Source organism: Mchenga conophoros, linkage group LG15, assembly GCF_057382185.1.
Source record: "Mchenga conophoros isolate Kocher_MC1m ecotype Shallow Benthic linkage group LG15, M_conophoros_male_GT1.1, whole genome shotgun sequence".
NCBI lineage: Eukaryota > Metazoa > Chordata > Actinopteri > Cichliformes > Cichlidae > Mchenga > Mchenga conophoros.
The window spans coordinates 11,329,102-11,345,724 of record NC_140540.1 but is presented as its reverse complement, the minus strand read 5'-3'; the positions used below and the strand labels follow the sequence as shown (position 1 = coordinate 11,345,724).

The window sequence follows — 16,623 nt, the reverse complement described above, 5'->3', positions numbered from 1 at the left end:
CGACTGTCAATAAAAAGATGTCATGTTTTTATTGTTTTTAGACATTCAAAGCTTAGCTGAGAAGACTTGACCAATAATCAAAGGTTTTTCATCTAGTTGTTACTAATGTGTTCCTCATTTGCTATTCTCATTATGTTTAATGATTTGATTATGGTGTGAATAAATTAATGGGTTCATACTGTTTTTGTTTTTTGCCTCACGCACGCAAATGTTTAACCCCTAATCCTGCTAGCTGGTAAAAAATTTGATTAATGGCTTAAACAAAAAATGCTGACATTCCCTGTCATACCCTCACCTGCATTTTAACCAAGCTATGATTGTCTCCCTTACGTAATTTTCTTTTTTTTTTTTCTTGTTGTTATACGTCCACCTGCTGTTTATCACATGCTTTCGTCTCTTGAATGCAAAATCATTTGTGCCTTTCTCTTCCTTCGTTACACATCTGGATCTCTCCTTTCCATTTGTCTTTTAGTCCAGTCCAGATGCAGCCCCTGGTTCTCCACAATCCCCTCTGCCTGACACAGACTCTCTCGAGAAACCGAAGCTTAAGGCCGGAGGTTCTGTGGAAAGCCTGCGCAGTTCACTCAGCGGACAGAGTTCAATGAGTAAGACTTCTTTTAAAAGAACCTTTATTCAGACAAGGGTTTGACTGTGCAAACAGCTGCTTTCATATTTTTCCTACCCGATTCTGAATAAAAACTGTATTTAGGTTCTTTCAAATCAACAAATAATAAGGACAATTTATGCATTTGCATAGATTTAAACAAAAAAAATAGTTGTTTTGAGGCAGCCACAACACTAGATGGTGCTTATAGCATTTGCTGCTGGCTGGTTCTTCTCTGCTTCAGTTATGATTTTTGTGGCATGATTATACCCAGACCTACCACCTGATCCTTGTGTTATGGCCTTGGAGTTTTCAAATTTTTTTTTCTTTTAATCTCTTTAGCTATTTCATTTAATTACATTATTTGGAGTCTTCAACCTTGTGTTTTTTTGTGAAAAAAAAAAATACACTGCATCACTTCAAGCTGTGGCTGAAATGAAGACTTGGCCAAGTTTCAGTGAGCCACAGAGCAGACACACAGGCCAGCATATGGTAATGATTAGACAGGAAGTCTTAGCTCTCATATTCCCACACGTCGACATGATTTCAACACACTTTACTCAGAATCAGAGGGAATGTGTTGTTTTTCCCAATAGTTTGTAATACAAGTGATGAAAACCCAGTTTTAAAGTTTCAATCACTGTAAAAAGTAAAGCTACCTGTTACCTATTGTCATGGTTATTGATGTAGAGTGTAATGGAAGGCCTGCACTTTTATTTCGAGAAGTTTAGTAATGGATTTATAGGCAACTATTTTGTAGCTTTTAACTATTTTGCCTCTCTATGCTCAGGTGGTCAGACGGTGAGCACCACCGACTCATCAACCAGTAACAGAGAAAGCGTGAAGTCGGAGGACGGCGATGACGAGGAGCCTCCTTATAGAGGACCATTCTGTGGCCGTGCCAGAGTCCATACAGACTTCACTCCTAGCCCCTACGATACGGACTCCCTCAAACTGAAGGTATTATTGGACACTGACAGTAGTGTGCAAAAGTTTTGAGCCACCCTTCATATCTCTGTTTTTCTACTGTGGAGCCAGATTTTCTTTTCATTTTTTACAGTGGTCTTGGGCAATAGTTCTCCAAACTGTCTGAAGGTGTTTCTTTGGACAGAATGAGTGGCTGTTTTTTTCACTCCTTTTGAGTCCAGTGTTAGTCTAGTTATTGTTGGTTGTTTTACAACTTAACACTGACTTATCGATCACCTGAGCATAAAAATGCTCCTAACTCAAGGCATGAGCCAGTCTAACAGCCTGTCACAATAACCCATAATGTGTTCCCATTTCTGTAGCGGACTCTCAGTAATAATAACAAAATAATATTTTTACCCAAACAAGCTGATTCTCAAAGCGTTATTATCTTGGCATAACCCGGCATGGTGTGCAGTGTTCCCCTAAAAAATTGGAGGAAATTCCTCAAGCGGAGGACACAAGAAATGGTGAAACTAAATAAAATATCTAGCGCAGATGAACAGTATCGGAAAGTCGTTTCTTTAAGAAATAGGAAAGAATCCAGCAAAGATCTGGCACTGCACATCTGTAAGGTGCGATGATTTGGGACTGCATTTTAGCCGGCGGTGCTTGGCATCATGTCTCAACTGATGGAATTATGCACGCAGAAAACTGCAGCCCTATTCTGACTTATCAGAAAAGCATCTGCTCTATTTTCAGCATGAGAATGAGCACGAACAAAACACACAATGGATGGATGGCTCAAGACTTTTGCACAATACTGTATGCTGCCTTGTAACTCTGAAAGTTTTTCTACTATAATCTATTTACAGATGTAATAATAGGCTTTCAGCATATTCCTTGCCCTCACAGAGACATTGAATCCTCTATCAGCCAAAGCGGTTTGAAACCTCAGGGTCAAATTTAAAATGTCATGCTCAGCTAACTTATCTTTTCTCCAGCGTGGGGATGTGATTGACATCATCAGCAAGCCTCCAATGGGAACGTGGATGGGCCTGCTGAACAACAAAGTAGGCACCTTCAAGTTCATCTATGTGGATGTGCTGACTGAAGAAGAGGAGAAGCCCAAAAGGCCAGTTCGGAGGAGGAGGAAGGGCCGGCCACCCAAACCCACTTCAGTGGAGGAGCTACTGGATCGTATCGATCTCAAGGTACATTACCAGCTAGATTTTGCCATGTATTGAAAGTGAAGTGGCTTTAATGTAAAAAGTTACATTCGCTGGTTGCAATCAGTCGGCTGTCTTAACTGGATAATAAGCCCACCCATCTGGCACTTCGGTAAAAGCAAACAAATGCTTTGAAGCAAATGAAAATATTGTGTTAGGCAAATATCTCAAGCACATTTGCAGACAAGCGGAGATAAATATAGTATATCTAATTACAGGCTGCACAGCTTTGGATGTTTGATTTGCCACTGACGCATAAACATTAACACCCACACTGTGACTGCCACACCCCGACAAATAGTTCGCATCTTTCATCAAAACCTACACATCACTGTGAGCGTGATATCATTTCCTCCCACCCGGGCAGCCAGCAGGCCTCACTTCCCCAAATAGAGAGAGAAGTTTTGTGTGTTGTCTCTTTCATCCCATTCCAATTTGGTGGCCAAGCCGCAGATTAAAGATTAATGCTACTAAGCTGTGAATCTGGCTCTTATAAGTGCATCAGAGTGCTCATGTCCTCCCAGATTTGTGCAGTGGGGAACGGATGTTATACATGATATACAACCACAGTGCATTCATTTTTTCAGGTGGTTTAAATGGCAAAGAAAACGTGAGAAATAACTTCAAGCTCAACATTTTTCTCGATCTCTCCTTTTAGCCTGCCATGTCATCTTGAGCCCAGTAGCTAGAAACCTAAAAAGTGAAAGTTGGTTAGTGAATAAGGAAAAAAGACAAAATAATCCATTATCTTCAGATCATTTTTGGCTACCTCAGTGGCAGTTTTATACTAGATGTAAATCAATTGTAGTGAATGCCTCAGTAATCTTTTATAGTTCCAGCCTTTCTCAGGTTTTCCTCCGTTGCAGTATCCATCCCAGCAGGATAAGCTATCTAAGCACTAAATATTCTAAAATTGAGCTGTCACAGGCCAAAGTAGTAGTATTACTTTGTGTTTTTGGAACTTCTAGGCCAACATTTGGTTACACTGGAAAATCAGATTTCAACAGGGCCTCTCTGTAACTGAAGTGTAAATCTCCTCACCCCTGTTGTTTTCCACCAGTGGACTCTGCCAAATAGTCTTCGGATGTGGAGCGTGTTTACATATTTCAGCTGGCACAAAAACACGAAAAAATTGGTGAATGAGAGGAGCCAGCTGCCTGTGTTTGTGTTAGTTGGTGGTCCTTTGTTTAGTCCCGCATCATCCAGCAGAAACGGGACAGACCAACCTAGTTCTCTGCCCTGGACTCCAGCGCTGTAATTGATGGTCTTGCTCATGACACACGGTCTCAATATTTGTCCAACAAAAACGTGTGGGTCGCACAGGCGTGGAACCGAGCGATATTCAAAGTGGAAGCGGTCGCTGTGTTGCTGTCAGTGGACTTTGCGCTCACACGGGGTGTATCCCAAAATAAAATCAAAAAAACTTTCATTGTGTCACTTCAGATAACACAGTGGTTTGAGTGACTTGCTTTAGTGTGTGTTTGTGTTGGTGGGTAATACATTGACATCTGTGGTTGAGAAGTATTTTGATGAAACTCTTTGAACCCTCACTTGTTCCCACGTGTGTTGGTTTCCTTTTCAAAATCTTGCTTGCCATTTTGGTCACAGCCAGCTGTGGCCATGTTCTCCACGATGGTGATGCTAGCTCGCTCGTTTATTATTATTTTTGGCCTCATATATCTGTCACCATTTCAAAAGTTGCGCTACATTAAAATGTGTCGACAGATTAGCAGCCATAACAGAATTAGCTGTGGCGTAATGTGATTACATGGCACCAAAAATATCAAAATAGCAGTTCAGATGTTGCCCTGCAGTTTAAAAATGGAGACAGGAAATTATGAGCAGATGAAAAGTATCTGTTGTACAGAAGTTCTTCTTTTTGTTTTTGTTTTTTTTAACCTGGTGAATTTTATGCTTCTGCTCCTGGTCGTGTGACTGAGATCAGTGTATTTTTCTTTAGTCTGCTGCATTTATTTTATTTGGTCTTTAAACAGCCTCGAGCTTAGCTTGTTGCTTTCTCTTGAATAGGATTACATGCCCACTTTCTTGTTCAATGGCTACGAGGACCTGGACACGTTCAAGTTGCTGGAAGAAGAGGACTTGGATGAACTGAACATCAGCGATCCTCAGCACAGAGCTGTACTGCTCACTGCAGTGGAGCTGCTGCAGGAGTATGACAGTAAGTAGACCGTTTAGACTGTTTCCATGAGTTTATGTTTTTGATTGTGGTTTTTTTATATAAGGACATCTTCATGTAACCTCAAAATATTGTTGTGTGCCAGAGTTTTTAGGATAACAGTGAAGGAAACCTGACAAACTGAAATATAAATTTAGATTTATGCAGCAGCAGATTACAGGAGCCAAACAGGGAAAGGGAAATCTGAAGGAAGTGACTAAAAAGTGGTCCCTCGTTTATCGCGGGAGTTACATTCTAAAAATAACCCGCGATAGGTGAAATCCGCGAAGTAGCCAATTATTATAGATGTTTTAAGGCTGTAAAACCCCTCACTACACACTTTATACAGTTTTCTCAGACAGACATGAACATTTTCACACTTTTCTCTCTTGCTTAAACACTCTGAAAGTTCAAACCTTCGTAGAAAAATAAGTCCAGTATTATAGAATGAAACCAAAACATTTCGTCGACATTGTTGTTTGTTGGGGAGAAAACTTAAATACAACATACACTACAGCACTTCAGAGTCACACTGCCAGCGATCGAAGACTTATGTAAACTTGACAAGCTGAACGCATTCTGTACTGTATAGGAGACACGGCACGAGATTGATTGACAATGGTCTGCAGCCAATCAGGACACAGAACACAATGCGCTGTTAAAAAAAAAAAAGGCATTCAAAATTGCACAAAAAAAAAATCAGCAAAACAGTGAAAGGTGAACTGTGTTATAGCGAGGGACCACTGTATGTATTATGTATATATTATGAGAAAATAATACTTTAAAGTACAAGGAAATCGTTTGCCTTTCTGTGACTTTCTGTGAGCAGGTAGCAGCGATCCAGAGCGCAGTGGAATGTCAGGTTCCCAGGAAAAGCTGCTGCTGGAGGGTCGGAGCATAGTGGGAGACTCCCCACGGGATTCTGGGTGCTACGAGAGCAATGAGAACCTGGAGAATGGTAACGCTTGCTTTACTTAGTTTGTGCCACCATTACCCAAAGCCCACTGGGTATTAGGCTAACTAAGGCCTATTCTTGTTCTACTCTAGTCCTAGTACCACAGTGACTCCTTTGCCCTTTTCCTGTCTGGACCTTCACCTCTCTCCATCACTTGTATTGCACTGCATCTTAACACCCTGACCATGTCACTCCTTTGAATTAGCATCTTCCTAAAAGCTCATCTTTCCATCTGCCTTACCTTCCCCCAATCTTTACAAAGCCCTTATTCACTTCAGACACTTTTACTGTGCTTGCACTCTACTTTCTTCACCACTCTTTTCATCTTATAGGCATTCTTTATCATCAGTGCCTAAGTCCAGTTGTAACTGAGAAGGAGCCAAGCCCCAGACCACTAAGCCTAGTCCACCCCACAATACTGGGAACACAGAGGGGGACGCGCTCCCCAATGCACAAAACCGTTCTGAAGAGAACAAAATCACTGCCCACTCATGGACTCTGCTTCCCAACTGTCTCACCTGTGGGCGCAAGGCCTGTAGGTGGATACGAGGAAGACGATTGTGAGCTCAGAGAATATTTCTGTTGAGTGTTTCTAATCCAGATATAAACTTGCAGAGTAGTTTGCCAGTGCACGCTTGAGCTTTCTTGCAGTGCTGATTCTCTCAGCCGATTGAAATTTAGACAAATTTAACAGTCAGATGTCAGATCACAGCTAGCAGCTCATCTTATCATCACCGATTCATTGTTTTATTTGTTTTGTTTATAGCGACCATATTGCACAGTCATATACAGTATGTGCTTAAAATGATGTGGATGAAAACATTTTCAAACTATAGTGCAGTTTTGTTGTTTTTCTTAGAGGTTTGGGGTCTTATTTTTCCAATCGATTGTGTACGTGTTGAGACTGGTCTCTGCAAAAGACTGTATTCTTCCTCCACACGTAGGATCATTTTAACAGCTCAAACACTCACCGATTACTGCTTTTTTTCTGTATCTGTATGGCCCCAGTGTAACTACTGGTTTCCCTTTTATGTACATATATGTTGTTAAGGCTGAAGAGCAAAGCAAAGCTTAAATCTCTACTCTTGCAGTCTGCAAGAGTAGAGATTTAAGCTGTGGAATAAAACCACTTCTCTGATTAAAAAAGGACTCTGGTGCTGCTTGTTTGATTTCTGTTTCGCCTTTTTTGTCTGTTTTTCCTTTCATGCCTCTAAACGCTGTTCACAAACTAGCTCCTTAACAATTAGTAAACACTCTGCATTTCTTCTTGTGCTTTCAGGGCTCCACAGCTGTTCTCTCGGTACAAATCAGTAAGGGAAAAGTAGTCATTTTGTATTATTAGTATTGTGTAATCTAATGCAATTATTATTATTAATTTAAGATTTAGACCTGATACTAGATTTTCATATTTTCTCATGCAACATGCAATACTGTGCTAAAGTTTTGAGCCACACGCTTGTTTTTTGTTTTAAATATTTTGCCAGGAAATAGATGCTGTGATTTATAGAAATATGTGCAAACATATGTGGAAATACAGTTTTTGCCTTATATAATTCTAAAAAGCTTTAAAGTGAATTTGATATGGCTGCTTTTATTCTTAAACACAGCCTGAACTCTCTTAGACAAGCTGTTCCTGTCATTACTGTCAGTCTTCAATAGTTCTCCAGCCTTCTTGAAAGACATTAAAAGCTCTTCTTTGGATGTTCGCTGCCTTTTGTTCCAGTCTTGTTAAGATGATCCCACACTGCTTCAGTAATGTTAAGGTCTGGGCTCTGGGGATGCCAATCCATGATTGATAGCGTTTCATTGGGTGTGTTTGCAATCACTAAAATGCTGAAAAATGATGCTGTTGCCTAAACCTGACAGTCTTTTAACCATTCATAGTTCCATCATTTTTGACAAGATCCCTGATGCATCTCTTAGTTCCTGTGTCGGGTCTTTGCTGGATATCTTAAGGACATGAGTTTCAGATGCTATTCATCTGCTGTACATATTCTTTTGGGCCTACCACTTCTTGTGTCTTCCACTTGTCCGGTTTCCTTATTTTTAAGGACACACTGCATTCAATGCTGAGATACATTTGATTTCCTGCCTATCAAACTTTTATCTTTGAAGTTCCTGTTGAATCTGCAAAACATTTACACAGGCCCGTTTAAAATTGGTTCTTTCTCAGTTGTCAGTTATGTGTAGACACAACACTAGTTCATGCTTTGAGTCGGGTGCCTTTTTGTGCTCGTCTGACTCACTAAACTCAAAAAAAATCTGAACCTGGTCAGGTATTGAAAAAGCAGTCAATGTCCAAAGAAAAAATATGCCCCAAAATCTGGAGAGCTATTGCTCAAGGCCATTTTTAAAAGCTATAAGAATGTCTGGCTCCTTCAGGGCAAAATATAAAAATAAAAGTGGTGGCTCAAGACTTTTGCAAAGTACCGTAATTAAAACAATTAAATCTGAATCTGGTAAATTTTGAGAAAAATGTGAATGAATACTTTTTAGGAGTAAATAATAGTATCCGGCATGTTATCTGGTATTTTATGACTTTTTATATCAAAATAAACTTGGTAGTAGTTACTATTAGAGGGAATGGGAAAGGCTTCCATTTCTTTTAAAGGATGTTTCCAACGTAAAGAATAGATTCATTAATATGCTATTGTATATTAATGAGTATTTCTGAATATTTATTTATCTAGAGTATTGGCAAAGGGCAGCATGAATTTTTATAATGGAAGATAACTCAAAACCAACCAACAGATGTCATTTAAACTTTATAATTTTGGGGAAAACGTCACTGTAGAGCCCTGAATGTCTGCTCTTCTTTAACATTCTGATTCCTCTGTATAGATGCAGCAGATCTTCCTCCAATCATTAAATAACTCGGTTATTAAAATACTCCTTTAATGCATTAATTAATGCTGGCTAAAAATATTATTTATAATATGTAATGTGTGTGTGTATGTGTATCATGAGTGCACACAGAACTTTTTTTAACTGTATTTTTTTTATTAAACAAATCTTTTTGGGGGCATCAATGCAGTCCATTAAGGTATTTTCCCCCAAAAATGACTGAATGCCCAAACACATTTTCAGCTTATATTTCATTTATAATCTGAAAGATGCTAAATTAGTCACAGAACAGAGTTCAGCCAGTTACCTGTTTCCCATCTGTGTGCCGCTGTCACAGCAAAGTATAGTATCCTGACTAAAGAAATAATTAAATTTAGAGATTGTAATTAAGAGTGATGCAACGGTATGTGCATAATTATGCAATTATGTATTTAAAGGTATAGCTTACCATCCTTTTTAACCTTCGTAGTCAGTCAACAAACTTTTCTGATACACATGAGAACTGTTGAAGCATTTCTTGGGATTTCATCTATTGAACTCCTTCCTGTCATTCCACTGTTGAGTTGCACTATATGGCTCTCATCCATTTCATTCATCCATTTTGCTCTGTAAACCAAAGGATATATGGTAAGTTACTTCATACTTTTGTTCCAAGGCTTTTGAAGTCCCCCGTTCAGGCAGCTTTCTTTGGGGTTATTTCTATAGTGCCAACAAAAGTTCATGAATCAGAACACTTATCTTCATATCTCATCTTTAGAAGCCCTGTCTGCTTTTGACTGGCTAATGTTGTAAGGATATGATGTTTCTATCAGTTTTATTTTTTTATTTAGTTTTCAGACCCACAGGAAAGTGAGTATTGGTGTTAATTCATTTTTTTCCTCTAATAAATTTTTCTTCATTTTTGCAAAAAGTCATCACAGAGGACAGCAAATGTCTGTGGTGCAATAAATGGACAAATTGGAGTCCTGCAGTGTGCAAGCTGCTGAATTTTTACAGACATAAAAATGTAAAACAGTTGGGAGGAAAGGCAGCCAAGACAGTAAAGAACACTCATGCTGAGTCATGCACGGTATTTGCATGAATAGAGTATTTATATTAGCGCAAGTCTTTCCATGAGAAGTGGAAGAGTGAGAAACGTATTCACTGTAAAGAGGGAGAAACCTTGGAAACTATCTAGAGTTCAAAGCTAAGAGAATTTTTTTTTATTTTCCAGGTAAAAGCAGGAAAGCAACCAGTCATTTTTCAGCAGGACACCAGTCTCCAGATTACCCAACACTGCCCATGACTCTTTCTACAGAGGCTCTTCAGCAGAACAGCAAAAATCAGCGCACAAAGTTTCCAAAAAGTTTCTTCATCAAGCCCTCCCTTAAGGGCTTCAACCTGCTCGGGCTGCGAAAAGCCCAAAGACGGTCTCCAATCCCAGCCAGCCGCAGCTGCGAGGACCTTGATGGTCCCCCGCAGCCCACCGGACCCTGGAAGCGCTCCCACTCTCTGGGAGATCTGCAGAACTTTGAGCAGAAGAACGATCTCAGTGTGGAGCTTAAGCTTAGTAAGGAAATACCCAAATCAGGCAAAACTAGCCCCATCAAGCCCTGTAGAGACGCCATTTCTCCAGCTCAAAATGGGACTCCAACGGTTAGTCCTAAAGGAAGGGCTGATAGGCCGCCAGTACCCTCACAGCTTCGCCTACGCTCTTCTTGTCCAACATCAATGTCCTCCAACCCTCCAGAGCCCCTTTCCAGCCCCACTCCAAGTCCTCCTGATTCTAGTGCTAGTGGGGAGAGGGTGATGCGGACTCACCCCAAAAAGCCTCCCATCCCTCCCCCTGTACCTGCAAAGAAATCTAGAGAGAGACTAGCCAATGGCCTTCGTCACCCCCCTCTCTCCCTTCCCTCCTCGCCATCCCCTACCGCCTCGCCTACCCACTCCTTCAATCGCTCTCAACCCAGCAGCCCTATAATCCGCAGCCCTGGCCTGAGTGCCCCTGCTCTGCCTCCCAAGACCCCAAGTACTCCAGCCAGTCCATGTGCCACCTCATCAGCCTCATCCATGGGCGAGGAATCCGGCACTCCACCAGCGGTGCACCCTCCCTGGCTCTCGGATCTTGGAGGCAAGATGGCTGTTACGAGGAAACTTTCCCATACCAAGATAGGTCCTGATCTTTTTACCCTCCTGGAGCAACGGCTGCAGAGTGAGGGCATTGATCTTACCGAGGAGCCCTACTCTGACAAGGTTAGTTAAGCATCATCTAAAACATGAAAAGTTACCTCATATTTTACATTACAAATTACATTTTACTTTCACTGGTGATAGATGAATTTATAACCAGTTCAGATACCATTAAAATGAAGGGTGACAGTTTAACATTGAATCATTAAAAAGCTTAAAACTGGTTTCCTTCAGTAACTGTTTGTTCTTGAAGCAGAAGTTTTTGTGCTGAAAAATAGATGTACACACACAGATAGGATATTTGGTTTTTAAAAAGAATCGCATCCTTTTCAGTGCTCAAGAAAAATATTTGATTTATAAAAATCCAAACCACCTTCAGGCCATACTTTTCTGGCGTCAGGGTCTTTTGGTTCAGCATTGTAACATGCCTAACTTAACTCAGTCATAATTTTACCGAAGCTCTGATCCAAATAATTTTGTGTTCAGGGCAAAAACATGAGCAGCTTGCTTTTGGAACTTGGTTTAAAAATAGACGCTAATAGAGTCTAGAGTCTGTGTGTTTCTCATTGTGTGCGCATGCCGTTTTATATCTAAAGGCATTTATTTGTGAGTGTGGGTGGGTGAGGGTGTGTGTGTGTGTGTGTGCATGCGCAATAATAAATATGCTGGAGCTGAGAAGGAAAGACTGTGGCTTGAGTCTCACTATGATGCGGTTCAGACTGTTAAGTTTATGGGCTGAATCTTACTGAAGGCAGACGGGGTTATAAAACCTCCTGGCTCTTGCCAGACCCCAGGCTGGGCCCCTTGAACATGTTGGAGCCCCCAGCACTGGCAAGAAAACAACACATATGCAAACAGAGGCATCAAGTGATGAGGTGAGAAGTGGGGCCCTCGACCACAGCAGAGCTCTGCTGGATTCCTGTTAGTCATAAGTGGACTGGCAGAGACATGAGAGGCGCATTGTTGTCTTACTAGCAACGTGTGCCAGTGCGCCTTGAGGCTTCACTCTGGCTGTCAGAAGTCAGTTAGGTAACTTAATGAATGATTTAGATTATGAGTGAATCAGTATCTACAGATTTCAGTGAAGGAGGGCGTTGGGGCATGGCTAGTAGAGATTGTAGGGGGGGGGGGAAAGAAGATGAAAGTGTTTTGCGATTTGATGGAGCAGCATAGCAAAGTTTTGAATGAAGGTAGGAAATAGGACAGGACCCAGGGGTTCATACATTCCTGGTGAAGGAGCAGATGGACACTTTTGGATGACACTGATGTTGGAAATGGGGAGGAGGTGATTTGCATGAATAGCTGTCTAAAAGGTCAAATGAAAGAATAGACGTTTCAAAGAACAGGAACGCATTTGCTTATTGATTTTAGAAGGCGTTTAATGATACTAGCTTTAAGTGGTTTCAAAGTGTTGTTCTCTCCTAGCCATATTCAATGTCTTTCTCACAACTTTCCTCCTTCAGCACGGCCGATGCGGCATCCCCCACCCGCTGGTACAGCGTTACTCCGAGGATCTGGAGCAGCCAGTCAAAGACGTGGCGTCTACCATAGACCAGCTCAGAGTCAAAGAGCTCCGTAAACAACACCGCATGGCTGTAAGGGAACAATAATTATCCTGAGTGTTTCGATAGAGTCCACTTTTGGGCAATTTTATGCATTTTAGTGTGAGATAAATGCTGTGAGGCTTTTCTGAAATGTAACAATGAAGCCTGGAAAATTGGTCAGTTCGAAGGACCAAAAGCCATTGTTGGGGTGAAGTGCAAATTACGGTTGTTTGGCTATCTAATGGTCCAGCTAAATGTGGAAATAATAAAGGGAATGGCTATGTAATTACTGTTATGAAACAACAGTAAAAGCACTAAAGATGTTAATAGAGCCTCATGAGTTGTTCAGAAACAGAGCTTTCGGGCCAAAGTTGCCTACAAAATGCACCATCATCCTGTGAAGCTAATGATTTTTAAACCACTGTGTCACTCAGATCCCCTCTGGAGGTTTGACGGAGATGTGCCGAAAGCCTCCCACCTTAGGAAACATCAGCACAGTCTCCGATTGGCTCATCTCCATCGGCCTACCCATGTACTCCACAACTCTCGCAACAGCAGGGATTGACACGCTGAGCCGCGTGGCCTTGTTAACCGAGAGCAGTGCGTGGGAAGCTGGGGTGCGGGACGAACGTCACGTCCGCCGCCTGATCTGTGAGGCGCGATCGGTCCACGCACACAGAGAGGTTCAGTCGTAATCATGCTGGTGGAGTCGAGTCGCATCAACTCACTGATCCGCACCATCTCGTGGTCAGTAGGTGGCCTTGGGTAAATTGGCCCTCACGGCACTACAGCGTTTCTTCTCGCACATGTTAAAGACATATCCTGCTCTCTGATTTTTTTTTTTCCTTTCTCTTTTATCACGCTGTCTTTTTTCCAAATGTTTACGACATCGAGGAGTTCCTCCAAACAGCCAAGACAAGATATCAGATGCCTTTAAAAGAAAAAAGACAAAAAAGACTGTAGACTCACTGTGTGGGATGACTTCCATTCTGAAGACATCTCCCAAAGTCTTAAAATAAAGACTTGGATCTGCCTTTAAGGATGATAGCACACAGGGTTTTTTTTTTTTTTTTTTTTTTAAGGATGGATTTTTTTTTAAAAAAGAAAACCAAGAAAGACTATTTTCTGCATATTTCATAAGTGCTTCATTTTTCATCTGTCGTGTGGCAGAGGCAACTTAATCTGAGGGTCATTTAAGGAAGTAGCTCAGCCAAAGCGACATAATTCGATGTTTGCTTCCCACTAATAGTTTCACGATGACGCGACACATTTAATATCTGGACTGTTAATCGACTAAATACACACACCAAACAATGGCTTCGAGGTGGCTTATTTTGTGTCATGCTTATATATTGTAGCATAGTGCACATCTTAATTTCAAAATGACTCGTGTTAAAATTTGTGTTTTGCATTTTGATCGTTGCGGGCTTACTTCGAGCCCACCCTGTCATTTTATAGTTCTGTATTTTATACTTTACCCTTTCACAACAATATCCTGGATGGGCACTTTGCTCTTATATAACGTCTTAAAGAAAGCTCTGTTTTGCTGTAGAATTTACAATCACCTCTCGCTGAAATAATACATTCCCTGGTGTGTCAACGGACCTTTTAAGTTGCCTTACCATTATGATTGAGGAGCTACAAAGACTGAGACTGAACTGTGGCATATATCCTATACTATACATATTATACATGCATTCTCAACTAGATCATTTCACTGATATACATGGATGTGGAGCCCAGAACATGTTTCTAAGTGATTGAAGTGTTCATTCCAGTGAAGCCAGGCTAATACCACAACACCACAGGCTTGCCACAGGCATGACCATTGCTTGCTGAACATCTCTGGACCATATTAAAACACACTGACTGTACGCGTTACAGAGGGGTTATGGAACCGGGAAGCACGAAGACACAGCTGACGTCTGGGCTGTCAGGTCCCGAATTTACTGGACTGTCGACAATGGCTGCAGCGTTGAGGAATTTAAATCATAGCAGAACAATAAGCTGTGTGGGATGTATTTTCTTTTCTTCAAATCAATGCTAGTATGAGTTGTCAAACAGTTAAAAGGAATGGTCGATGCAAGCTGTCACATCAGGTGAAAAGCTGACCTCCGTGTTCAGAAAAACAAGTTTTAAAATTCAGGGAAATGCTGAGCGAGGTCGGCCTGAGGGGGGAGGGAATCTTGGGATCAAAAACACAACTGAAACTATCCAGAATCTCATTAGTCTTTCGTTTGCGCACGCTAAATGAAACTGAACAAATAAATATTATTTCTCTCCCTCCCTTTTTATTTCTAACAGTTATAACTTTTGTAGCCAGAATCAAGCTGATGACTTACTTCATTTCATTAATCGAAATTCTGAACAACAGTTACTCCAAAATTTAGAGGTTATGTTTTGCAGTGGGCACTTGGCAGGCAGATGGATCGATGGATATACGATGCCTTTTTTCCTCTCAATCAAAGTGGTGCTCTGGGCTAAGTGAGGAGAGGGGGTCGTTAGTAGAAGACCCGAAAAGTGTTTTGTAAAGATTGAAAATACTGACACTGTAAATGCACTTTAGATGGTCTAACTGTTTTATAGGCAAAAATTGGCTACATTTTGTTCACAGGTCCATTAATGGACAACTTTGTCAGGTAATGTAAAGAGTTTCAAAGGGGTTATGCTGGTATTTTAATGTAGTATTGAGTTCCCAATGCCAAGTTTAATTCAACTGAGTTCCAGTTACTCACTTCCAGTTTGTTTTGCAACCTAAATTCTTAATTACATATATGAAATGCTTAGCAGAAGTTGCACATTCTGTATATGTAATTGATATTTAAATAACTTATTTTTTGCTTTTTTTTTTCATGTCATCTTGTAATTAGCTGTATTATATGAATAGCAATACCTTCCTGCGTAATGCATATTGCTTTAGCCAGTAAGGAGCGACAGTATGTATTGTAAAATATGTGTACAAATAATTTTATTTGGTTTTCATCTACCTAATGATTGTCCATACAGATTTGCCTGTGTATTGAAACAACAAAAGCAATGTCCATAACTATTTGTCATTCTGAAATATAATAAACTGTTTCTTGCAATGACTGTGGCCTGCTCATTGCAACTATACAGCTGTACCCACAAAGGCAAAGTAGTGGAAAGCTATGTGTAAGCTATACACTGGCTTTGGGCCTGTGTGCTGGACTGTTGAGATCTGTTTTAAATATATATTAAAACGATAACCTAAAAAAACCAAAGACCCAAGACTTGCACTGTACTGAGCGCATTTTGTTTTTAGAGAACTTGCTTGTGCCACAGAAAACTAATAAAGAGGCAAGAGATGATCTGTTATCATGTTTGGAATTGGCAGATCTGAATAACCTCGTGTAGATACTATAATGCCAAAGGCTCAGTTGGCAGAACTCTGTAAAGACAAGGAGCTTAGAAACAGTGTCTTTTGTCTGGCTCATAATGCCTCATTTCAAAAACTATACACACATCAGCTCATGACAACAAGATCCAAAGCAAATTTGTTCTGCAGGCAGTCTGTCTAGCCTTTGTTGCAGTGCAGCTGTTGACAGCGAAAGCGCACTGAGGTTTTCCAGTCTTATTCATGTTGAGGAGTCACAAATGGATAAAGAGCAGAGTGTAAACCCCGGTTTGGTTATATGTCCCCCCCCCATCCCTGTCGATGACTGCATGCGTCATTTGGGAGTCGATTTTACTTGCATGGCAGTCATCTCGGCTCATGTCTATCTTTCTTCAGAGTGAAAACGCAGCTAAACAAGCATTTCCTTCAAGATGGATAAGATCAAAAATATGTGATGGCTGCAAAAGAAACCCTCCAACAAATAAGCAGCAACAGTTCAACAATCTCTTATAGTTTTATAGTCTTATAGTTATACTTTATGCCTACCCGACTCAATGTCAGAAAGAACCACTGCTCATTGAAACTGACATATTTCAGGGGGAAAGGTTTACAGTGAACCTTGTCTGCTTTAGCTGATTTGCCATTATTCTGAATCACTTCTCTTTCCAAGCTTTTGAATGTATGCTGTATAACTTCATCTTGCCACAGCCTATAATGAAAGCTCCCTAAGATCCTGAGGGATTCTTGATAGAACAATCCACCATACATGATACCTCATTGGCCATTTTATTAGGTACACATCTAACCATGCACTTATGCGTCAGCATATCAATGTATTTAG

The 16,623-nt window shown here is 40.8% G+C and overlaps 1 protein-coding gene across 5 annotated transcripts in view; it reads left to right on the top strand.

Moving 5' to 3' along the window:
• The window catches only part of sash1a (SAM and SH3 domain containing 1a), a 166,944-nt gene extending 151,428 nt beyond the window's left edge, over window positions 1-15,516 (top strand). For all 5 annotated transcript variants that reach the window (XM_085247950.1, XM_085247954.1, XM_085247951.1 and 2 more), the window contains 8 exons: window positions 473-605; window positions 1,395-1,564; window positions 2,515-2,724; window positions 4,768-4,918; window positions 5,745-5,873; window positions 9,928-10,946; window positions 12,347-12,478; window positions 12,862-15,516. In XM_085247950.1, the coding sequence (XP_085104076.1) occupies window positions 473-605; window positions 1,395-1,564; window positions 2,515-2,724; window positions 4,768-4,918; window positions 5,745-5,873; window positions 9,928-10,946; window positions 12,347-12,478; window positions 12,862-13,122 (2,205 nt within the window). In that variant the 3' untranslated portion in view covers window positions 13,123-15,516. The remainder of the gene's footprint in view (window positions 1-472; window positions 606-1,394; window positions 1,565-2,514; window positions 2,725-4,767; window positions 4,919-5,744; window positions 5,874-9,927; window positions 10,947-12,346; window positions 12,479-12,861) is intronic.
• The last annotated feature ends 1,107 nt before the right edge of the window (window positions 15,517-16,623 follow it).